General features: G+C 44.4%; 1 protein-coding gene and 1 long non-coding RNA gene across 10 annotated transcripts in view; one reads left to right on the forward strand and one right to left on the reverse strand.

The window, feature by feature from the left end:
- Positions 1-1710: 1710 nt before the first annotated feature.
- On the reverse strand, positions 1711-24780 carry LOC139078288 (uncharacterized). Of its 2 annotated transcripts, XR_011531207.1 has the most exons (4): positions 24627-24780; positions 5325-7579; positions 4880-4972; positions 1711-2131 (listed from the first exon to the last, which is right to left on the reverse strand). It is a non-coding gene; the product is annotated as an uncharacterized lncRNA (long non-coding RNA). The 2 variants fall into 2 exon arrangements; XR_011531208.1 differs by lacking the exons at positions 1711-2131; positions 4880-4972 and adding an exon at positions 11861-12181 and having other exon boundaries at positions 6518-7579; positions 24627-24760.
- TSHZ2 (teashirt zinc finger homeobox 2) overlaps positions 24767-25298 on the forward strand; it is a 439178-nt gene continuing 438646 nt past the window's right edge. For all 8 annotated transcript variants that reach the window (XR_011531206.1, XM_070589581.1, XM_070589585.1 and 5 more), the window contains exon 1: positions 24767-24901. Coding sequence is in view for 7 of the 8 variants with exons in the window: in XM_070589581.1 (XP_070445682.1) it covers positions 24862-24901 (40 nt within the window). In the remaining variant the exon portion in view is untranslated. The remainder of the gene's footprint in view (positions 24902-25298) is intronic.

Below are 25298 nucleotides of genomic sequence, written 5' to 3' on the forward strand. Positions count from 1 at the left end.
AGCAACAGAGTGCAACCTCAGCTGAACTCTGGGCTCCAGTCTATCATACTTTTTCCTTGGCTCAAACCATTGTGCAATTACTGGAATGTAAATCTTGTCGAGTTTCTCCCCTGTGTTTTGTCTTTCTCTCCATAAGGTCTTAGTGACTTCAGACATTCCACTTTTAGTAATAAGACCTAATACTTTCTCCAAAACAATAGATTTCCCCTTCAGATCAATACTTCCTATTTAACACCTACTTTTTCAAGTTTTTGCAAGGGCTTAATGAGGTGATGCATGTAAAGTTCTTAGAACGAAGCCTAACACACAGTAAATGATGCAACGAAAGCTGGCTGCCCTACAAACAACATAGAATGGGCTCTGATATTAACTTCCAATCCTTTACCCCTAAGAAGTGGGTCAAACCACTATCCAAATGTATCTAATGGAATTATCTCTGTGTTTTGGCTTAAATTCTCCATTATCCAGTCATCTTGCTCCCATGCCAGAGCAGTCTGCACTGAAATATCAAAAGACCAATTACTAATATCAGGGAATTCCCTGACTGCAATTGCTCAAAGGACACACCTTAAATTAAAGATTAAAGTTGCACACAACAGCTGTGCAACTAAAGAAGTAAGTGTCCCATGACATGCATGGCAAATGCCTACCACCAGTTCCTTATTACATACGAATGGCTTCTCTCTGTTTGCTAGCCAGGGCCATCTCTCTCTGGCTCCCTCAGCAGTTTCTCTCTCTGCCCAATTGCCTCTCCTAAGGTAGTCAAAGGGAGATTTATAGTCAGCTCGTTTTAGGATAAAGAAACTTCCAGATTGAGACTGTCTCCCATTGGCCAAGACCACAAGCATGATGGCTCATCCATTGATATACTAGATGTGCTCCCCATCTCTGCAAAACTCTTGGGGGATAGGATTTTACATTTTGTGCATAATACTGTACATGCTACTTTATAATATGCTGAAAATTTATATAAAAATTAGAGTTGCGGTTAATTTTTAGGTTCTTTACAATAATTCCCCAAGCTAATGTTAGAGCCTCATTTCTTACCAACCTGCCAGGAGTTTCTAGTTTAGTCAATTCATCTAGGCATCCTTTCCTTTCAATGTCATTCATTCATTCTGTATTTTTGTGTGTGTGTGAGGAAGGTTGGCCCTGAACTAACATCTGTTGCCAATCTTCCTCTTTTTGCTTGAGGAAGATTGTCACCGAGCTAACATCTGTGCCCATCTTCCTCTACTTTATGTGGGATGCCACCACAGCATGGCTTGACGAGCAGTGCTAAGTCCACACCTGGGATCCAAACCTGCAAACCCAGGGCCAGTGAAGTGGAGCACACAAATTTAACCACTACACCACCAGGCCAGCCCTCATTCAGCACTTTTAATACATGCTGTTGTTTGCCAGTCACTGAGTTACTGGCACTGAGTTACTTTCTTGAAGATAAAATGATAAGGAAGATAAACAAAACTTGTCTTTATAGTTTAAAATTGTTTTCAGCATACTAGACTTTTTCTGCTTCTCTCTACCAGGAGTTCAACGCAGAACAGCTGCTCCGTTGCTCTCTGCCTGTGCAGAGTACTTGAAGCCCTTATTCTCCGTGGAGGCTTCCCAAATTACTGCAGCCCAGAGTGATCAGAGCATCCTTCTATCTCATGCCCAAGCCAATTAAAAGTTTCAAGGTTGTGGGTTAAACACAACAGAAACCAATTCTGACTATTTCAGATTTTAAAAGTAAATTTATTTGAAGTAAAGTTTTACTTTATCGAGACTGAAAATTATGAAATGGTTGGAGGACCTGGTGAGAACCACGGCAATGGGGAGAGGAGCCAGGAGGCGAGAATGCTGACATCCTTCTTTTAGCCTGAACAGTTCACTGAAGATAACACCACCAGGACCGTTTGCTGTGATGCCACTGCCCGTGGACACCAGAGCAACTACTGCGAGCCACATCAAATGTTCGCACAGCCACAGACTCAAATCGACAAGGTGGGCGCACCTGATGGGACAGACTGCAATCTTGTGGCTGCCGGAGGGTTGACGGAGGAGGCAGTCTCACCCTCCAGTTTCCATCCTGGGCGGTGAGGGCGCCGTCTCTCCCATCCTCTACACGCAGTGGAGGTTTCCTTCAAAACTAGGAAGGGAAGTCAGAATCTGAGCCACCAAAGAAATGACAAGGTCCCCTACAGCAATCGTGACTATATCATCAGACCTTTTTAAAATTATTATTATTATTGCCTCTATCAGCCTCTCAAATTTGCACTATTTATTCCCTTTAAATGGATTTAAAATTTGTTGCCAACTGTCTCCTCCAACTAAGCTCCTTCAGGACGAGAACATGTGTTATATTCTGTCCATCACCTCAAAATGACTCGCTCACAGAAGGTTCTTGGGAAGTGATTTACAATCTAATAAATGCCTGGGGTTTATCTCCTCTTTTCTGATATTTAGTGTTACCAATAATGGAGAATTTGAGACTTCAGAACAAAATTCCAAGATGTTTTATAATTATTTACAATGGCGTCTATTTGACAACATGTGGCCTGTTTACTTTTAGACAATGGGAGAGCGCTTATGATTAGAAACAATAGAACACTCAGTATTAAGTAAATCTTAACATCTGCTGTTTGGCCACTTGAGGGGAAACAGTTTTCTAACAAGTGGCAACAGTCAAGAAAGCTATGAAATTTAGGCCAGTTGTCGAAAAAATAACTTCTTAGTTGCTAAGCTACAGTCTTAAAAAGAGCTCAATTAGGGGAAATACGCAAGGCTAATTAGATCCCCCCCATTTGAGAGTAGAAAGTGATAGGTGTCAGGTGCTTCTGGTGGATGTGGGGCAGGCAAGATGATTGACAAACTGGTCTTTGCTTGGCATGAAATTTGGCTTTGATTTAGTGAATGACTGACAGGCTACTGTCATCGGAAAACGGGGATTGTGTGTGGGAGGGGCTATTTCGCAACAAAGTGATTGACACATTACAGAAATTGTCCCATAGATGGAGAAAACCAAACAGAGATTTGTTTTGACAAGCATTTCGTTTTCACCTGTTCATTTTGTATACAGAGAAGAGAGAGAGGGGAAGCCCTCAGAGGTGCTAACTGACTTATCCAGTGGATATCAGAATGGCAAAGGCCTCGTGGAAGCAAGGAGAGGACAGGGCATGGTGAGGAGGTGGGAGGGGTGTGTTCCAGGCCAGATTCACCCACGACTGGGCTGTCTGGAGAAGTTAAAGGAGCTCTTTAGACTCCACTTTCACATCTGCTAAATGAGCAGCTTGAACTAAGATTATTTCTATATTCTATTCCAACCACGTATAAGTCTACGTAATTTTTTTCGCGGACAAATATTATTTTGCCACTTCTCCTGCATTGTCATGCCACAGGCCATGCCTGGCCCATCAGATGATATCATTTCCTAAGCCATGGTGATTGGTTCATGGATGTGCACATGACCCAAATTGTTCCAATGGGACACAACCCTGGGACTTATAGATATTAGAATTTTAGAAAATAAGCCCCCTTTCACTAAGGCTGCTATATTAATAGGATACAAGTCTAGAAGTACTGGCAGCCATCTTTGCCACCTCATGTGAATGGGGTTGCCAGAAAAATACAGGAGGCCATGTGTCCCAAATATTGCATAGGATATACTTAAAATTTAAAAACTTTTCTTTGCTGTTCTGAAGTTGAAATTTATCTGAGTATTCTATTTCTATTTGCCAAATCTGGCAACTCTACATGTAAAACTTCTGCTTGGGAATGAAGCCAACATAGGCAGAGTGGAACCGAGAGTACAAAGAACCATTCCTGGTGGAATAATTCAAGTACCAGGATCCAGCCATGCCGAAAGCTTTCTCTAGCCACGCTTTTCTCGGATCAAAGCAAAGAAAACCCTTTTGTACTCTCTTTTAAGCTCAATTGAGTTTGGGTTTTCTGTGACAACCAGAGAACTCTCTCTCCTTCTCCCACTCCGTGCTTTTTCCTCTCACTTTAGCTGTTGGGTTAGGTTCTCATTGGAGGCAGTGTGATTATACTCTGTACAAGGTGAGGCATTTCCTGGGAGTGTGTCTTACTGCCATCAAAATGGCCACTTCTCTTTTTGAATTATAGTTAGTTTTTCTGGTGATTTCTAACTTTCATCTTCCTCTAAGTTCCTTGATCACTATCATTATTTGTCCTAAAGTGAACAATTAGTTATAGGAAAATCTTTTAAGGAAGTTAGAAGCTGAGAAGTGATTTAGAAATGTAATTGTTACCTGTCGCTAAAAACCTTGAAGAAATAACTCCTCCCATTTCCTGCCTTTTTTCAAGGAAGTCGACCAACCCTCTTTCTGACCAATGAAATTTTTGTGTTATTCATAAGCTACATTGTCTCAAAAAGGATTTGAATCTGCTCCGAGTGGTAAAAAGACTTGCTTGTCTCATTAATCGGTGCTTTTGGAGTGTAAGTAACTGAAAACTATTTAGCTGATGCAAAATGTCCAGTTATTTTTTTATATGGGTAGAGGTATCTCAGAGAACACACAAGACTGAAATACAGCCAGCCCTCAGAAAGAGACTGGATTCAGCTACTAGAAAGCGATCCCAGATATTTCCTCTCTCCTTTCCTTTCATTCATTTCCATTTCACTTTCTTTAAACTATGATCATTAAAGACGGGTTGCCTTGGGACCAGCCTAGTGGTGCAGTGGTTAAGTTCACACATTTGACTTCAGAGGCCTGGGGTTTTCAGGTTCAGATCCAGGGTGCGGACCTACACACCACTCATCAAACCATGCTGTGACGGCATCCCACATACTAAATAGGGGAAGATTGGCACAGATGTTAGCTCAGTGACAATCTTCCTCACCAAAAAAAAAGAGAGAGAGAGAGAGACAGGTTACCTCTGTGCTTAATCTGCTTGGTGGAATTTGGCTGCCCCAGATGTTACATGATCCAGATTCAGTGATGGGAACTAATTTGCTCAGTGCCAGTTCCTGGAAGACAGAATGTGATTGGCTCGCTTGAGTCAGGCGTTCTTGCTTAGTCCAGTCGAGGAGAAATACATAATACAAACATGGCTGCTGAGGACCCATCTCTGTGGATTGCAGCCCATGCCCAGAGTTAAGAGAACTTCTCTGAGTTGCCAGCAAGCTAGTTATTAAGCTATTGTTCCTCAGCTCCAAACCCCTCCTCTATACTCTGCTCTGTGAAGCCAAGGGCTGGGACCCTACAAATTGCATAGCTCCTAGGCCAGCTAGACATGAAAGGATGTCTAAAATAGAATTTCAGCAAATCCAGCCTGGCTAAACTTGGCTGTGAGAGTAGATTGGTAATTCAGATGCCTACCACCAAGAATGCTGCATGGTCCCGTGAAGTTCAAGTCCAAACAGGAGTTGAAGTGTCTGTCTACTGCTTATTAAGGATCAATGGAAAAAGGGAAATTTGTAAAAACTCTTTTTCAAAGAAATCTATAAATAGCAGCTCTTGAAATCATCTCAAAGTGTCTCTAATGTGTCCACATTTGAAGAATTTTATTTTAAGAAACTTACTTCTGTAGAGTCCATTGTTGTGGAGTCTAAGGGGAAATAGAGGGACAACTGTGTTTGTAGCTTCAAGTGCCATAGGAGTCAACACATTGTGTAGACACAGTGGAGCCTAGAGCTCCCTGGAGCACAGGTTCTGGATGTGGACTACCTGGGTGAACATCCTGTCAGCTCCCTGTGACATTGAACATGGAACACAACCTTGACGTGTCTCTGTTTCTTCATCAGCAAAGTTGAGCTACTGTGCGTAGCTGCATATACAGTGGTGAAGACTGCATGAGCTGATCCACAGCTCAAGATGGTGAGTTATCTTGGACGGCCAAGTCTTTAGGCCTGGACTAAAGTAAGTACTCAGTAAACGTCCACATTATCCTATTTATTCTTAATGGCCTTCTGGTTCTTGAGGTTTCTTGCATTTTATCTCAGAGGCTATGCAGAACCATGAGAAGGAATTCAGCCATCTCTGCTAAATTTCTTCTTTGCAGAGTGACTAGGACCCAGAGAAAAGAGAGAAAATAGTGTAGACACCCTAAGCATAGAGCTCAACGAAATATGATGGCTTTGGCCATAAATGCCGCTTTATGGCTGTCTGTAAAGCTGCCCATCAAGAAGCTCCCGACAGATGACCCACAGTGATGAGAGGAGGAAGGGAGCGGCACTGCAGAACATTCCACCTGACGGGGACACAGATCATGGGAAGGGCATTCTCATCAAGCACAGGGTATCTTTCAGTTCTTTCTTCCTCCTTCGTATCCTCTGGCCCAGCCCCTCTACTTGTGTCCCTGCCTCTCAGTTTCCAGCTGCCATTCATTCATTCATTCATTTTTTTCATTGAATTATATTTTAATTAACTCATATTCATTCAAACATTATTCATGACTTTTTAAATTACTCAGATAGCAGATATTTATCGTACTAACAACTGCAGATTAGATTTATTGGACTCTTTCTAGATGGTAGGTTCCTTGATAAGTTGTTAACACTAACAACAGCATCAACATTTATTGAGCATTTATTCTGTGTCAAGCACCTTGGTAATTGTTGTGCATGAACTATTTCATTTTATCTTCACAAAAGTTGTCTGGGATAAGATGCTATTATTAACAGGATTTTTACAGGTTGGGAGAAGTGTCTTAGAGAGTTTAGGCAAATTGTCGAAAGTCACACAGCTAGTAAATTAGAGAGTCAGGTTTCAAAATCATGTCTATCTAACTTAAAACAAGTACTCAACTTTTACTTGGGACAGTCTCAACAGATCTAAAATTCCAGTGTTTATCATTCTTGCTCAGTAATGAATTCATAGGGAAAGTGATACTTGATCTGTGTTGTAAAGTGTGGACAAGGAGACCACTAAGAAAATGATTTAAGAAGGTATTCATTCCAATTGAAAACAACATACTAAAGAAAACAGTGAAGCAGAAACCCACAGCATGGCCCCATTTTCCCAGCATCACTCATTGAAAAGGTATTAATATGTCATCATCAATTTGACAAAAGCAAATGGTGAGTTAAAAATCTTTCCATTGAAAATGACAGGGAATCCAACTCAAACTGGCTTGAAGAATAACGGGATGTATAAACTTGCATCAGTGAAAAGGCCAGAGGCAGGACCAGCTTCAGGTACAGTTTGATCTAGAATCATCAAGGACCAGTTTTGTTCCTTTCCATATTTCCTCTTTGCATTCCAAAGCATCAGTTGCTTCTTCAGTCCTCAAATGGCTTCCCATTGGCAGTTCCGTGGTCTTCTGACCTAGTAGTAAAGAAGCCGTTCAGGTCTTTATGTCTTCACACCATACGGATCACAGAAGGAGTGGCTTTCAAGGAGGGGAGAGAACTTTCTTTTTCCCAGAAGCCCTAGAAGACTTCTCCACAGGTTTCAGTGGTTCTGACTGGGTTTCTGCCATCATGGATCAAATAATGGCGGCCAGAGAGATGCGATGGGATAGAATTATTGGCTTTAGCCAGTCAGGGTCTGGGCCAAGGATCAATACCACAAAAATGCATGACTGATCATGGGAAAGAAGTAACAGCCCCAAAGCCAACTCCAGCTGGTGTTATCTGAAAGAGGAAGATGAATAGAAGTTAGACCAGCAAATACAATGGGGGTCCACCACGCCAAACAACTCAGTTTGTTTTTTTAACTCTTGAGTGCCCCAAAGCATCTCCCGGAAGCATGCAGCAGCTTAGTTTGGTGCTGTACTAAATTGGAAACCTTACCTTATTCATTACCATCTTGGAAGCATTTTCTACACTAAGTGCAATAACATTCCTTTACCATGAATAAATGTAGTATTTTTTTTCTTCCCAAAGTGCCTCAGAAGTCCCAACTTTCAGAATGTCTTCAGTAGAATTACTGTCACTACCCTGCTTTATACCAGCTTTGTCTCCCGCCTAAACAAAAGGTATCAACATGAAACATTTCAATTAAAATCAGATTAAATACTGTGTTTCCTTACAGGGGTGGTATTTCAATTGCAATTCTTTCCATGTTGTTTATTCGACAAATGTGTTTGGCATGTGTAAACTGTTGTGATCACTTTTCTTTTGGTGACATTTTGAGAAAGGGAAAAAACTGCATGGCTCAGTGGATGACACAGTTTGCTACAAGTGGCAATATAAAAATTTGAAATTCTTAAACCATTTAGCATTTCCCCTTCCAGCCACGTTATCTATTGCAGAGAAGTAATATTCTGGGGGACTCAAGCCAATCAGAGGATAGGAGTATAATTTGCACGAAACAAATGTATGTATAAATTATCACTCTCTTCGCTCCTCTCCATAAATAGCGACACTAATAGATCCATAGTGAGAGATACAGGAAGGGATGCCATGTTCAACAATTCATCTTGTCTGGGAAAGGCAGACTTGAGAAACCTGATCAGTTAAGATGCACAGCTCTTCTTCAGCATTGTCCAGCATCTCCTGACTATTGTGGCTGAAGGACCGTGTGTCTCTGCTCTAGAAGAGGGAGCTTGTGTGGGTGGGCAAGAGAAAAAGAGGGAGAGAGACTTATGATCTAAGGCATGTTTTGCAAAATTTGGTTTGAGCAAAATTTATAAAATAGGGAACTTCTTACATAAAAGTTTAGATTACCATCTTCTGCTAAAGATCTGGAGATCTTTCCTAAGAGGAAAAACAATAGCCTGGAGCCATATAGTGGTTTTGTATAGAGGTTGCCTCTTTTAGACAGGGCATATGCATTCCAGTCTGCCTCAGTCTTCACCATTCCCTGTTGCCTCACATCCAGTGCTTTCCATTCTGTTACCATCCTGGACACAACAGGCAGTTGAGTCTATGGCCCTTAGTTTAATGAGGGCCATGTGGACTAATAATCTGGGGACTTTTCAATCCAATGTCCTTTAAAACTTTGTCCAAAATATAGTTAGTGAGGGTGGAGAGAATCTGATTGTTTTAAGACTTTTTTTCAAAATCAGCACTACTTACAATTTACTTCCATTGGTTGAAACAGAGTCAATGTTCTTTAAAAAAGTAAGACAAAATCTTTCCAACTTCTCTGCAGTTTTAGTATTTCTTTGGCATTCTTTTGTGACTTTTCTGAACCAAGCAACTTCTTGGGAGGTATCTTAAAAGGTTTAATATTCACAATATAAATCACATCCCTTGTAAATCACAGCACACCACACATTATGTGGCTCTGGAATTTCTGCTAACCACAACTGCCATCTTTGAGCTGACTACAAACGCTATGTATGCTAGTTACAAAAGTCCTCAACAAAAATATTCCAGGGCTAATAAATGTTATGTTTTTGTACCTTTGCTTCTTTCTCTCTACAGTGGCATATTTTTCGATCAGAGAAGGGCAAGTGTATATTTTCCCAACTTCTTCCGTTAGTGTTTCTAAGCTTGTTGGAGATTAGTACCCTGGGCATCTGTCCAGCTGACCTACCCCTCAATTCACTCCTGCAGGAGCAGGGGGAGGCACGATAGAGGAATCACTGAGTCACAGAATGTGTGAGTTTAAAGACTTGGCACTGGGCATCTATAAAGCAGAATTTTGAGAAATTTGCCATATTTTAGTAAGTATGTTACAAACTATTTTCAACTGCCCGTTTTTATTGCGTACTTGGTGTGTGCATCTAATTCAGGAGTCAGTGAATTACGGCCCATGGGCCAATCTAGCCAGCTGCTTACTTTTGTAAATAAAGTTTTATTGGAACACAGCCACGCTCATGCATTTACATATTGTCTATGGCTTCTTTTGCACTGCAACAGCAGAGTTGAATAGTTGCCAATAGGGCCTGCAAAGCCAAAATAGTTACTGTGCGGTCCTTTAAGAAAAATGTCGCCAATCTCTGATCTAATTCTCTCACATGGTAGAAAAATGTAATTGCTTGTTAGGTGCATTTCCTTTGAATGATTAGTTCCCCCAGATAGAAGCTCCTGTACTCCTTCTCAGGACGCTGGTGACACTTGTAATTATCTATTTACTGGACATCTTCATACTATAATCTGCTTGGGGAACCTCTATTGGATCCAAATATATCAATTAGGAATGCTTTTTCACTTTTTTTTTTTTTTTTAGGAAGATTAGCCCTGAGCTAACTACTGCCAATCCTCCTCTTTTTGCTGAGGAAGACTGGCCCTGAGCTAACATCCATGCCCATCTTCCTCTACTTTATATGTGGGACGCCTACCACAGCATGGCTTTTGCCAAGAGATACCATGTCCGCACCTTGGATCCGAACCAGCGAACCCCAGGCCGCCGAGAAGCAGAACATGTGAATTTAACAGCTGCGCCACTGGGCCAGCCCAGGAATGCTTTTAACTGCAAGTAAGAGAATACTTTTAACTGCGTGGCTTAAACAATGAAGATTTGAATTATCTTGCCTAACAAGAAGCTGGATGCTTCTAAGTCTAGGTCTGAGACAGAGGCCCCAGGATTGTGCAAACCTTCATGGCCTCAGGCTGTGGCTGTCCTTCCTGCACCACTATGCTCAGCTTGCCGACTCTTTGTCCTTATGCATGTCACCTCATGGTTGCAGATTTTTGGCTCCAGCTCCAGGCATCACATCCTCACAGCAACATTCCAAGCAGAGTAGAAAGGACATGAGCATAAAGCTTCCCTCTACTAAGGTTCTGGCTTTTTAACCCAGAAAGAAAACCACCAGTAGGACCCCACCCCCCATTATATGTGTCATTGAACAGAGGTGATCACATGCCTTCCAATAGTCTGTGTTGCTATAATCCCAGTTCTAGAACAAGATGGGAAGCTAGTGGATATTCAATAAAAGTGTGTCAAATGGTAGATGGATATATTGATGGATGAAAAGATGAATGATAGACAAAATCTTTCAAACTTGGTCCCCATGGTGGGCAACAGAGGAGAGCAAGTAAGGAGGATCCTTGGTAGTGAAAATGCTGTGGACTTTCACTCTATCTCAACCTTTTCATTTTACAGATAGGAAAAATGAGTCACAAAAATAGAAAGTTAGATATTGTAGTGAATTATTTTGGTTTCTGATTGTCCAACATCTATGCCCCACTTTCTGGTAACAACTCCATAATTTTTCTTTGAGGAACCAACTCTCTCAAACAATGTGATTGAAGTGAGGCAGGTGGCAGCCCTGGCCCCAAGAGAGAGCATCTTTCCCAGGAACAGGAGTATTCCATCCCCCTGACTTCAGGGATTGGTCCAGAGATGGGCACATGTTCCCAGATATACAACCAGAATGAGCACGAAGCTTCGGCACGTGCTGCCGGCAGAAAGAACACAGGCCTGTCTCTAACAGTACCTGGTCCATAGTATGTGCTCAGCAAATATTTGTTGAATGAGTGAATGTGTGAATAAACAGCATCTTCCTATGTCAGAAGAGGAAGGGTCCTCGAAGATCAGCTGGCCCACTCTCTACAGAGATAGCCCTAGCATCTCAGGCTCCTGGTGCCAAGTCCACTGAGTTCTCTTTTCCTCCACCCTGCATCATGGCAATAGGAATTCCCAATCTTCCAGCAACCAGCTTCTCCCTCTGTCAAGGCACCACTTGTTTTCCTCATTTCATCTTTCTTCAAGTCCTTGAGTGTTCACATTTCTTGAAGCACATTTTGCCTATGTATTTGAATTCCAGTTCTTTTCATTTGCAACTGAACAAGGAAGATACCAATGACCCTTTGCTGGATTACTTTACCCTCTAAGGGACTTTGGGCTTTATCCTGGCTCTACACCTGTAATCCTTTGTCTCCATTCATGTCTCTCACCAGGTGCTTCTGATCTCTCTCCTACATTCCCACCCTCCACCGTATGCCAGAACCCATCCCTGTTATTGTTCCAGAACGCAGCTTGTACCAATGGTCCCCTGGGCTGACTGGTACTAAGAGGCTCACCTGGGCAGTGAAGTCTGAATCTTCGACCTTCAGTGGAGACATCTCCAGGGCCCTTGGATGTCCAAGTGGGCTGTGTTTTGAGAGTCCTCCCAGGTTAGAGACGGAGGAAACACAGCCTCTCAGACACAGATGGCATCCAGGTGCCGCTTGCTCAGCCGGGCTCCCTCTTGGAAGTCCTAGTGAATCTCCAGCTTGGGTGGGTCATAGCCCTTGCATTTTCCTCCACTCCAGCAGGACTGCTGAGGATCTCAACAGTGGTTGAATGGGGACGATATAAGGACTCGATGCTCCTTCTGAAAATAGTCCTGAAATCCTCCCTTTCTAGGGAATCACAAACTGCTTTGTGCCATGAAGAACATCATGGGACAGGATATTTAATTCAAACAGGTAGCTATCCAAACCACAGTGCTCCATGAATTCAACCATCAACCATTATTTCAAAAGTTCGATGTAAGGAACTTTGAAGTAATATAGGTATTTGTGAAGAGTACATTTAAAATATATATATATATATATACACTCAAAGTTTTTAATTTGAAAACTCACTCTGCCACTTACTCATTGTGTAACCTTGAGCAAGTTACTGAAACCAGTGGTTCTCAAATGTGGTTCCCAGATCCACAGTAGCAATATTACCTAGAGACTTGTTGAAATGAAAATCTTGGGGTCCCCACCCCAGACCTACTGAATCAGAGACCCCAGGGAAGGGAGTCAGCAATCTGGGTTTTAACAATCCCTCCAGCTGGTTCTGACGTGCATCACAGTCTGAGAAGGATTGGCTTAACGATCCAATCTGAGTCTCCTTATATGTAAAGCGGGAGTAATATTACTTGGCCTCATAAGACTGTTGTAAGGATTAAATTCAATAGATTTTGCCTGTAAAGCATTTAGCACAGGGACTGGCACTTGGTATGCATTCAGTATATGACAGTTCCGATTAATGTTATTATCATTATTGGATTTCTTTTCTGGGTGGCCATTGAGTCAGTCTACATCTCTGCATGTCTACCTGTGAAATACTAAAGAGGGAAGATATTTTAACATTAATCATTGTAATAATAGCTAATTCATTGAGCTCCTACCATGGGCCAGTCACGTGGCTAATCACTTCATGAACATTGCTTTCGATCTTCATTTTAAAAAACACTAAGAGAATGGTGCTATTATTCTCTACCTTTTACAGGTGAGAAAACAGCTTAAGTAACTTGCCCCGGATAACACAGGTAGTGAGAGGAAGAGCCAGAAAAAGAGAGTGAGTTCCCCGAGCCCGGGTTAGTTAAGCACATCACCATAGTGCCACTCCAAAGAGGTTTACAAAAGCGACTATGGAGTGGCCATTTTCACACCTACAGTGTCATTTCAAAAATCTGATATGCGCTACAACATATGCACTAACATCACAGTTATTGATTAATTCTAGAAAAAGGCTCTCCATCTAGTTTTTCCTTGAAATGAGTTTTTTGTTTTTTAAGAGACCAGGGCAAAGGGGACCCTGTAGCTGTCCTCCATGACGTCTTCCATGATTCTTAATTTCTGCCAAGCTACTTTGGTCGCCTGGTCACAATGGGGGATGATTCACTGATGACAGGACTGAAGACAACCCAGCTTCTGTTGCCAGAGTTGTCCCTTCTGGGTCGCAGTATAGGGCACTGATTACCTGAGCCCAAAGGACACATTCAAGTGTCCATTAGATAAGAGAATCAACTTGGGAAAAAAAAATGCTTCCTTTACCTACAGAAGGTAAATTTTCAAGCGAAGATTAGCAAAGGGAAATGTGACAATGCGACCTGTAATTACGGTTAAGTACGTTTTAGCGGTTGTACTTATTAAGATGGGTATTGGGGCCCAATGATGAACACCAAATTTATACCATTTTTCAATGCAACAAAAAATTCCGGCACATAAAATAAGAGACAACTTATAAAACAATTTAAAAATGGGTAAAAAACATATGTATATCAAAGGAATTTCAGAGCAGGCTGCCGAATTTGTAAAATAAATATATTTAAACATCCATCAAAATGATGTCCCAGGGTAAAATACATGTTTATTCAGTGCAAAGTAGAGAACTTTTAAGTACAAATGGGCCAGGAACAAAATCCTGTAGGTTTTCTTATTGGAGGGAAGCGAATAAGTTTGGCCTTCATTTATGGGATTCTGCCTAAATCTTAGAAGCTGGACCTCAGAGATGTTACAAGACATTGGTTTAATGTAAAACTTCCCTGTGCCCCTAAAATGACAGTATCAACAATAGCACCACTGAGCAAACACTAGTTTTGGCTTCTGCTTTTTATTTTATTTTTTTTCCCCTCTTCTTAGCTCCACCCCGCTAGCTCTTGAAAGGCCTTCTGTTCTGTCAGCCATAATGACATCTGCTGGCGGAGACAGGAAGTCATAAATCTGTAGGTCCCCTCTCAACCAAACCTTGTTAATGCTGCCATTTATCACAGGGGCTGGGGTGCCATCTCTAGGGGCTGGACGCACAGAGTCCATTTTCTCCCATACTCCCTTCCCATGAGAGCAACCATTTTAAAAACAGCCACTTTTTCATCTCACATTGGCAGACCTGAAAGTCAGACAGATGCAAACCCCACTGCCGATGCGGAGCTCTTGGAAAGAAGCCACAGTTGCAGGCAGCAATAGACTCGACTCGACGTTCGGGACGGAAGTAAGGCGGTTCTCACCAAGCTCTGTCCCCCCTCATTTGCAATCGCACCCCCCCCCCCCCCCCCCCCCCGCCTGTAGGAGAGGAACGGAGATCTCCTTTGCCGCAAGTGCCTCTGCCTCAGTGTGCTTCTTTAAGGGCAAAACTTGCTACAGGGGGAGTGGACAGGATTACTTAAACTCAGAGTTGCTTTTGTTCTGAACTAATTCAGGATGACGGTCGGGTTTTATTTCTTAGGAGTTCTTTGTGCCCTAAGCCTTGATTCAAGACCCGTGGCTATGCAAGACATGGTCTCACTTTTGCTTCTCCAAGTGTGGTCCCTAGATCACTAGCGTCAGCATCATCGGTTGGAGCTTGTTAGAAATGCAGCATCTCAGGCCCCACTCTAGACCTGTTTGATCGGAATCTGCATTTGAAATAAGATCCTCAGATGAAAGTGTATGAGCCCCGTGCCCTCCACCAGGCTCTAACCTCAGCCCTCGTGACATTTGGGGCTGGATCATTCTTTCCTGTGCACTAGAGGATGCTGGTAGCATCCCTGGCCTCTACCCACTAGATGCCAGTAGCACACCCCTGAGTTGTGACAATCAAAATGTCTCCAGACACATTGTCAAGGATCCCTTGGGAGGAAAAATCATCCCTGTTGGAACCTGAGCGATTCAAAGTGTGGTCTGTGGACTCGCAGCGTCATCTAGGAGCTTGTTAGAAACACACGTTCTCAGACCCCACCCCACATGCACTAAGTCAAGATCTCTTAGGGGGCCAGCCTGGTGGCGTAGTGGTTGGGTCTGGCGCTCTCCAGTTCGGTGGCCCAGGTTCAGATCTCGGGCACAGACCTATACCACTCGTCAGGCCACGCTCTGGTTGCATCCCACATACAAAAGGGAGGAAGATTGGCACAGATGTTAGCTCAGGGCTAATCTTCCTCAAGCAAAAAGAAAAAAAAAAGAGGAAGATTGGCAATAGATGTTAGCTTGGAGCAAATCTTCCTCCTGAAAAAAAATCTCTTGAGATGGTTGAGATGGGGCCCAGGGATTTGTTTTAACTTTGTAGAAGGTAATATGCAGGCTGAAGTTTAAGAATTTTGAAGCTGTGGAGTATGAACAGAGAAAAGCAATATGATAACTAGACATTTCATGATGTACCTGTCACCGTGGCTGCAGCATCACCAGGAGGGAGTAATACATGGTGGTTGAGTATAAGAATCAGCACCATACCAGGAGGATGTGAATCCAGGATTCCCCACTTACTGTATCCATAACCTTGGGTAAGTCACTTAACCTCTCTTTGCCTCAGTTTCCCCATACGTAACACAGGGACAACAAAAGCACTTTACCTCGTTGAATTGGTTTAAGGATTAGTAAGGTCATATTGCAAAGTGCTTACAACAGTGCGTGGCACCAAGTGCTTCATAAATGTTAACTGCTATTATTATCATTACTAAAATTTGCCTGTCTTTCCCCAGACTTTTAAGTTCCCTAAGAACCAGGCAGATGCTTTACTCCCTGCTGCATCCCAGCACCCAGGCCCGGGCCCGGCGTAGAGCAGGGGCTTACTGAACATCAGCAGGCAGGAGGATACACCTGTGGAGAGAAGAGGGCGCTGGCAGGAGCGCTCTGCCGCCAAAGGCTAGGATTCGTGCTCTGCTGCCTTCATATTTTCTGCACGAGGATCTGAGCTTCCCTGATTGGCTTCTGTAAACTGGTGCCCTTGCCAATGTAGAGAGGATTGAGCTGATGTTGGTTTTATCCCTCAGTACGGATTAGACTGGACCTCAGATATAGCTGAAAGCACTGTATAAACAATAGTCAATCAACAAATGCTTTTAAAATCACGAAAAAGCTGAAAAAAGCAGGAGTACTTTCTACATGACGGGTGTTGTGCTGTGTGTTTTCCATTAGCTCATACAATCCCCTCTGTGCCCCTAGTGGAATCAGTGATATAATTATCCCCGTTTAGAGGATAGGAAAACTGAGGCTCAGAGAAGCTAAATAACTTGCCCAAGGTCATAGTCTTAGTAAGTAGCGAAAGTATTTTTTAAATGCAGGTCTGCGATTCCAAACCTACACTTAAATTTCCTCCCTGGTGCCTACCTGGTCTGGTGCTCTGCCCATTTCCTTATGCCCGGGTTTAACTACCAGTACCTGGGCTTTTTGCCTACAGGGAGGCCCAGGAGCGGCCCCATCCAAAGACTGGCAGGGGTAGATGCATAAATACCCCGGCTCTCTCACCCCTCAGGAGGGATATCCCAGAAGTGGGTAATCTACACTGACTCCCAGCGTTCCCCAGCAGGATCAAGCTCTGGTTACCCATGGTGATGACCTGCTTGACAACACACCCTGTATTAACTGCCTTCCTTTCCCTAATTCACTTTCCTACTTCCCTGCTGGAATTTTCTAGGATCATTTCCCAAATAAACTACTTGCTCTCAAATCTTTATCTTGGGGAACCAAAAGCAAGACACACAAGACTTCTAGAAAGAAGATTTGCAACAGTCCTGGACTATTTGGCCATTTTAAGCCTGTGGGTTCCTTAGCTGCGTTGGCCTTCCCAGCAACGGTTAAGGAGAAAAGGCAAGCTGTATTGATGGGCGAAAACAGCAACCAGGACAAGTCACTTGGACATAATCCTAGCAAGCAGGGGTAGAATATCATGAAATTTTAAGGACAATAGGACGCTTAATGCCTAATCATAATAGATAAGACATGCTCCGGATAAGACAGAAAGGTGTTCTCAGAGCGAATTATATCATTCTCTATTTGCTTCTGAAAGTTGAGGGGCACCTTTGGACACACAGTTCTAATGAGACCAGGAAGGAGAGCTTGACGCACAGTTGAGGTGGCATAAAATATACCAGAGCCCAGAACTTAAAGGCTGCTCGTCACATGGTTTCCAGGCTGTTCCAGTCCTTACATTCACTTAATGTCTCCCTGCGGTTAATGAAGTTGAGCAATGGATTACTGGGCCAGCGACTTGGTCTGGATTCTCCAGCAGCAGCAAAACACTGTCACCAACCGCAAGTAGCCAGCTCCAAGGGAGAAAACGTGATATATGTGAAATTGAACAGCTCCCGTGTCCCCAGCCTGCCCACTCAGCAATCGTCCCATTTAAATATACACAGTGCTTAATTGCTGTTGCAAAATTCTATACCTAGCCAAATCAAAATAGTTTTTCAAAGGAGAGCCTAATGACTTTTGGAGGATTTATTCTGAGAAGCCAGCGTGGCAACGCCGAGCATCCCCAAACTTTGCAGTCATCCTCCTTAACTGTTTTCAGAGAACAAATTCCCACCGAGGAGAACAGGACATTTTCTCCTCCGTGTTGATGGAGCATGCCCACTCTAGAGGAGGAGGTGTTTCAAGATGTAGATAAATGAATTAGCATTTATCAATGGCTATGATAATAAAATTCAAACTCAATATTATGACTGATGACGTCTCCAAGATCTAGCCCCGACTCACCTCTCCTTGTCATTTCTGCTCCTCTCTCCCTCTCTGGCTCTCTAGACCTGGGCCCTGACCACTGCATCCTTTGTGTTCTAGAAGCACAGAAGTCTCTTCCAGTTTCAGGCCTTGGCTCCCGGTTGGGTGATTTGTGTCTTCCAGATCTCAGTTTAAACGTTACCTTCTCAAAATGGTTTCCCTCTCCCCCGTGACTAGAGGGGGCCCTGGCCCCACCCCTTATTCTCTATCCCGACATCCTGCCTTCTATTCTTCCTATCGTTCTCCATGATCGATCTGGGATTTCCTCTTGTCGGGTTCTCCCCACCAACATGATGCTGTACAGGTGTTGTGGGAGGGGAGAAAATAACCAGAGATTGCCACCTTGAAGTTTCCACAAAATAGTTACTGGGAAGAGGGATATCCTGAATGAGTTAAATGACATAAGAAGAAGGCAATAAATTATATCCTCAAGGGCAGAATTGTATGGTACACTGGCGCTCAAACTTGGCTGCATATTGGAATCATCTGGGGGCTTTAAAAAGTACTGATGCCTGGATGCCGCCCTCACAGACTGATGTAATGGGTCTGGGGTAAGACCCGGGCACTGGGATTTTTCAGTTCACCCCAGTTGATTATAACACACAGCACTAGAGAGAACACTGCTTTTGTAATTGAAGCATCATGTGTATATATAGAAGTGCACAAATCGTAAGCATGCAGCTGACATTATTTTCACAGATTGAACACACTGATGTAACCAGCACCCTGGTTAAGAACAACACCAGCCTCCGAGAAGCCTCCTTGTGCCCACTTTCACAGGTAACTCCTACCCTATATTCAAGATCAGTTCTGCCTGCTGGTATACACTCATATATGTGGAATCATACTCTATATTGAGTCTCTTTGTTTCGAGAAAGTACAGACTAGAGAAGTGTGAATCACAGGGGATCCACCCAGGAAGGCTTCCTAAAAGAGGCAGTATTTAAGGGAGGATCTGAAGGAGGCAAGAAACAAAAGAGGAAAGTGAGAAAAGGGAAGGACATTGGTGAGGGGAAGACAGTATCAATTGGAAAAGAGGCACCCAGCTTGAAATGCTATGTATCCACATCTGATGAAAGCCCAATGGTGGGCCTCAGACATTTTTAAAGTAAATCCTTCCTTGCAAGATGCTCAGCTTGGTATTCAATCAGTCTACAATGGTTTTAGTTCATTCGTTTGTTTTGCTGAGGAAGATTTGCCCTGAGCTAACATCTGTGCCAATCATCCTCCACTTTATATGTGGAGGTCCTTTATATGTGGGTCACTGCCACAGCACGGCTGATGAGCAGTGTAGGTCCACACCCAGAATCCAAACCTGTGAACCTGGGGCCAATGAAGCAGAGCACACCAAACTTAACCACTATGCCACAAGGCACAATCTTCTACTGACACCAATATTGTGCTGGACTTAGGGATATAGAGGCAAATAGAACTTACATCTTAATCAGGGGAGACAGATAGTAAACAGACAAATACACGAAGATGCTTACAGATGGTTGTAACTTCCACGAGAGGTGAGAGAAAGTGGGACAGATAGGGTGGGAAAAAAAGAGGTGACATCTGAGTTTAGAGTGAAGAGGAGAAACATCTGGGGGAGGAATCTTGCTGGAGGGAAAAGAAAATGCAAAAGCCCTCAATCCTGTACGGGAGGCATTGCAGTAACAGAGATGCTCGAGAATCTCACAGGCTGCCCCAATGTTGAGTAATTAGCAGCACCCAACGCTAGGGAGGCACTCAGCAAATATTTATTTTAATTGCATTGAGTTGGAGTCCAGTGGCAAACTAATCAAAAAAAATTCAATATGGTGGACACCTGTTTTAACGCGGCATTCACAGACTTCTATGGGTGCAACGAAAAGGCTCCCCAGTCACGCTTTTGAGTGAATCCAAGAATAGATGCCCTGGCTGTTCCTTGCATGCGACAAATTCTACTAACTTGATTCACTTGTTACAAAATTCAACTTTTGCACAGGAAAGGTTCCCATGCCTGGCACCTTATCAGAATCACTGGGAACTTTTAAAATTTCAGATTTTCTGGCTCCACCCTGGGGTCTAATTTAGTAAGGCTGGAGTGGAGCCTGTGCTTCTTTATCTTAAAAAAAAAAATCCCCAGGTGACTCGGATGTTGAGCCGGTGTGGGAATAAGCGTTCTCAAGATACAGTTGAGTCCTTCAGATCAGCTCATGCTTTTACACTTCCCAAAGTTTGAGTGTTGGATCCTAGGATGCTAAGTTCCCTGGAGACCCAAACATAGCATTATTCCAAGCCACCAACTCTTGGAAGAAGTTTCCAAAAGTGCCAGAGTTGGTGGTTTAGCAAAGTATTTTGCAAATTCTAGTCAGGCCTGTACCACCTTTCTCACATTTGGCCATCTCCACATCCCCCATGAACCATTATCTATTCTCTATCGTTTCTTAAAGATATTTATTTTTAAAAGCCATAAATTACATTAAACTTTAGATTGCTACCATAAATGGAGAGCAGTATCATTCACTAAGATAGAAGGTAACCTCAAAGTGAGTTCAATGAAAACAAACCATTTTTAAAAAGTCTAGTCAGGTACTCTTGCTCCTCCCAGGCTTCTGAGCCTGTGATCTGCGGTTTCTTGGTTGAAAAATACAAGTTAGCAAGTATTAGGCATAAAAGACATGGTAGCACCAAACTGAGACTTCTCAGATTGAAAGAGAATGGGAAGGGAGTAACCTTTTCACTACGCGATTCAACGTTTTCCAACGTCGCGTCTATACCACTAAACAACATCTGGGTACCGTTGTGTTACCCATCCCATTGGGGTAACCAAAACCTTCTTTGTTGATAACCAAGCTAAATACTCTACAATAGCAGCAGTAGGAAAAAACGCAAATTAATGAAAGAAGACTCCAGAAGTGTGGGGCCAAGAATTTGTTGGTAGCTGGCTAAAAGGTAGATTTCCTAAGAGGTATTTTAAGTCCTCCCCATCCCATTATATAACCAGCTATTGAGAAAGAGAAGAGAGTGAAAGTAAAGTTCAAAGACTCCCGGAGCAAGGCTGGGAGAGATTCTGCAGCCCAGAGTCAACTACTCCTGCATATTTCCCTCCGGATTCTCTCCAAGGCTGGGTCCAGCTCCCAAATTCCCTCCTTCCCAGTTCCCAGTCTTTTGGAGTCATTTTAACAGAAGTTTTTGGAAGGCGGGGATCCTACCTTATGCATCCCAGCATCTCCTGTGCTTGGGGCAATGCCTGGCACCTGACACAGCTGATATTTGTTAAATCATTGAATGTATCACAAACACCAAATCAACAGGCGTGGGGCTTCTACAGAATATGGCGGATTCATGGCGCACTTGCTGCAGCCTCAGTCTTCTTTCTGTTCAGGCCTTAATTCCGTACCTCTTGATCCTATAACTGTAGTTCCTTGACTACAGGACTATGGAGTTTTAGTCAATACGCTATGGTCCCTATCGCAATGCTCCACAAAGGTGTATTGGGTAATTAGAATTAATTAGAATTAATACCCTTCTGTTGACTTCGCCATAGAGTTTTCTCTGCCTCGGTTGCCTAAGGATTAGGCTGGGATAGGATGGGGCTGGTCATGGGTGGAGTCCGCATGGGTGATTTAGGGTAAGTAAGTTAACGACACACATGAGAAGGAGAAATGAGCACTTGCCTTCCAGGTGGGGATGTTAAAAATGATTCAACAACAACAACAAAGATTAAACAGCACTTTGCAAACAGTGACAATAACATGTTGTGGCTGACTAGCAGGATGGGGGAAGTTAAGTTTCCTATAGCCCCAAAGAACTGTTAAGAAAAATATTTGTGGAACTAGTCCTCCTTGGTAATGCTCCACCAGGGAGGACGAAGGCAGCCGATGAGTGGGAGGTGCACCTGGGACATGTTCCAGATGACACTGTTCAGGCCTCCGTTGTGGTGGGTACACGGTGGGGAGTGGGGACTGAGGAGCTGGCCAGGTGAAACCCCATCACAATGACCACAGTAACAATGTCACCGCTTGAACTCCTAAATTATATTGCTATCTAAGCCTGATTCAGCTGTATAGGTAGCAATGTTGAGTATGTCTGATTCCCAAAGAACAAAGGCTTTTTTAACAGAGCTTCTCAAAGGGGAGTAAGCAAAAGGTTCACCTGTGGAGGCGGGGGGGTTGCTTGTTCAAAATGCAGATTCCAAAACCCTCATCCAGAAGTTTCTGTTAGAAGGTCTAGGACAGTGGTGCTCAACCAGGGGTATTTTGTCCCCCAGGGAACATTGAGCAATGTCTGGAGACAAGTTTGGTTGACACAACTCAGGTGGAAGGGTTTGGCATCTAGTGAATAGAGACCAGAGATGCTACTAAACATCCCACGTTGCACAGAACAGCCTCCAAAACAAAGAATTATGGCCCAAATGTCAATAGTGCCAGGGTTAGAACATCTTCTAGAATAAGGCCTAGGAAGGTGCATCTTAACAAGGGCCTCAGCGGATTTCAGTGCAGGAAGTAGAAGCCCTGAGTTGGAAAGACCTAGACAATGCCTGTCTTTTTCTTATAAGGGCATCACTATCCGAGTTCCCTTTTTGCCCAACTCCTCTTCCCTATTGAGCACTCAGCTTTGACTTGACTCTCCTCATGAAGCCCTGCCTGATAACCATCCTCCCTTCCTCCAGGTCCAGGTCACCTGCCCCTGCTAAGTACAGCTCCTGCCCCAGCACACATCATTTGCCCCTTTAAATGTTTGTCTCTCCCACTGGAACGAGAGCTCCTTGAGAGCAGGGTCCAGGCTCAGACCCGTCCGCAGCACCTCAAAAGGTGCCTGGCCTGCAGCAGGGCTCTATAAGCACATGTTGGCTTGAACACGCCTCAGCTGGAAGGACGTCTCCTGCCCTGAGCCCAGAGCTGCCGCCTCTTTCAGATGCTGTCACAGGACCCAACAGCAACATCTTCATGGGGCTTATCACTCTGAAATTATCTTGTTTATCTGTTTGCTTACTTTTCATTCATTCAAAAAATATTTTCTTGGGCACCTACTATGCGTCATGTCCTTTGCCATCATTGGGCTATAATAGTAAACAAGAGGCAAAAATCCCTCCTCCCAACAGAACTTATACTCTAGAGGGGGAACTTGGCCAATAAACAAAATGGAAAACTGTATATAATATGATGTGTGACATTGGTAAGCCCAGGGGAGAAAAATAAAATAGAGAAATGGGATAGGGAGTGGGGCTGTGTGCGTGAAATTGTACGTAAAGGAGGCCTCGGGGAGGTGACATTTAAGCAAAGACTGGATATCTGGGGGTGACTTGAGTGCTCCCCCATTAGAATATAAACAGTAAGAGGACCAGGATCTTTCCTTTCTCTACAGCTGCTGTGTCTCCAGAACAGGCACATAGTAGGTGCTCAATAAATACTCTTTGAACAAAACAAAGAGAAGAATATGCTATTAAAATATCCAGGAGGCAGATGGGAGATGACCGAGAACGTGGCAGGGTAGGGGCATTAAACTTAAGGGGAGTGGAGGACATCTTTGTGGTCAGACTAAGAGACGCAGAGGAGTGGAGGATGGAGGTCATCACTGGATAAGGTGCCCTCCCCTTTTCCTGCCCAAAGCAAACCCAAGTTCTTACCCTCCTAATGTTGTTAAAGGTCCCCGCTGGTCAGCTAACCCGGCCCCCTGCGTCTCCCTTCCCAGCGGCGGAGTTAAGCCATCACCCTGCCCCCTTTTCTCGCGCATCTCCTCCCTTCTCATCCCCTCCCTGGAGGGGTGTCCCCGCGCCTGGTGGGCAAATTCTTGCACCAGCGAAGAGGGCGCACCGAGGAGCCCTAGCCCGGCGGCACGCCCGGGTCCCCGCCCCCAGCCCCTCTCCCTGGCGGGACACTGTCCCTTTAATAGACTCCCTCTGCCTGGCGCTCTGCGGCTGGGGAGTAAATTTCTCCCTGTCATCAGGTCGCGGGGAGAGGAGGAGGAGGAGGAGTTTGTTAATGTTCAGTTTGTTCAGCGGGATCGATGTTTGCTGGCATCGCCTCGCCCTGTCTTGTGTGTGTGTGAGAGTGTGTGTGTGTGTGTTTGTGTGTGTGTGCATATGTGGGGGGTGTGAGTGTGTGTGAGAGGAAGCGAGAGTGCGTGCGTGTGTGTGTGTGTGTGTCTGTGTGTGTCTGTGTGTGTGTGAGTGTGTGTGAGTGAATTCCAGATTTTCTGTCTTTCCCAAACCCGCTCCTGTCCTCTCGCATATCACTCACAGACGGGGATCTGACAGCAGCCACAAACCTACAGTGAGTGATCTCTCTCTCCCCCCAGCACGAATCCGCCATAGAGATCGGCGAGGAGGAGGAAGAGGAGGAGGAGGAGGTGGTGGTGGAGGAGGAGGAGGAGGGAAAGAGAAGGAAGAAGAAGAGAAAGAAGAAGAAACCACTACCTTCCCAGGATTGCCTTTTTTTTCCTTATCTTTACGCGCGCGTGTGCGTGTGGCGCGTGTGCGCCCCTCGTCCCTTCCATCCGAACCCGGTCTTGGATGTTTAATAAAGAAATCAAGTGTCTCAACAGTCACCAAAAAAAAAAAAAACAAAAAAAAATTTCCAAAAAGCAAAAACAAAAAGAGAGAGAGAGAGGAAAAAAAATCAAAACAAACAAACAAGGCAGAACCAACCTCTACTTCAAACCAGCCGGCGCAAGCCACCCGTGTCTGCCGCCCAGAGAGGGGGGTCTCTGGTCCGTGGTGGAGGAGTTGCAGGGGGGATCGTCAGGGGGACAGAGGCCGAGTGACGCCCTAGGAGCCACCGGGCAGGAGGCGAAGGAGACCCAGAGAGGAGAGAGAGACAGCGGGCCCCCGCGCGCTGCTCGGGGCTGGGGCGCCAGAAGTGGGACTGGAGCGAAGTAGAGCGATGCCAAGGAGGAAACAACAGGCACCCAAGCGGGCGGCAGGTAAGAGAAACGTCTCCGATTCGAGGCTGCCCGGCCCGGGCTGCCCTGCGCGCCGAGCTCCTCGCCCGCGCTCCTTGCCTCCGGGTGCCCCAGGACGCCACTCCCCGCCAAGCTTTCGGGGGAGTTGGCTCCGGGTGCCCCTCTCTGCCCCACTGATAACCCCATCCTCTCTCGCCTTCTCCGATCTCCCAAATCCTCCTCTTTTCCAGGCTCCTGTTGGGTAGGGGGAAAGCTATCCCACCAAGCGTTCTCTCCTTGAACTTTTTTTCCTCCACCGTCTACCCCACCCCTAACTTTCTCCCAGTCTGCTTCTTGCCTCTTGGGCCAAAGTTGGGTTGCGGATCGGGGTGCCGAATAGGGAGAGAGTCCTTCCACCCCCGCATCCCTCCGCGTGGTC

This window comes from Equus przewalskii, chromosome 21 (assembly GCF_037783145.1).
Source record: "Equus przewalskii isolate Varuska chromosome 21, EquPr2, whole genome shotgun sequence".
In the NCBI taxonomy this organism is placed as follows: Eukaryota; Metazoa; Chordata; class Mammalia; order Perissodactyla; family Equidae; genus Equus; species Equus przewalskii.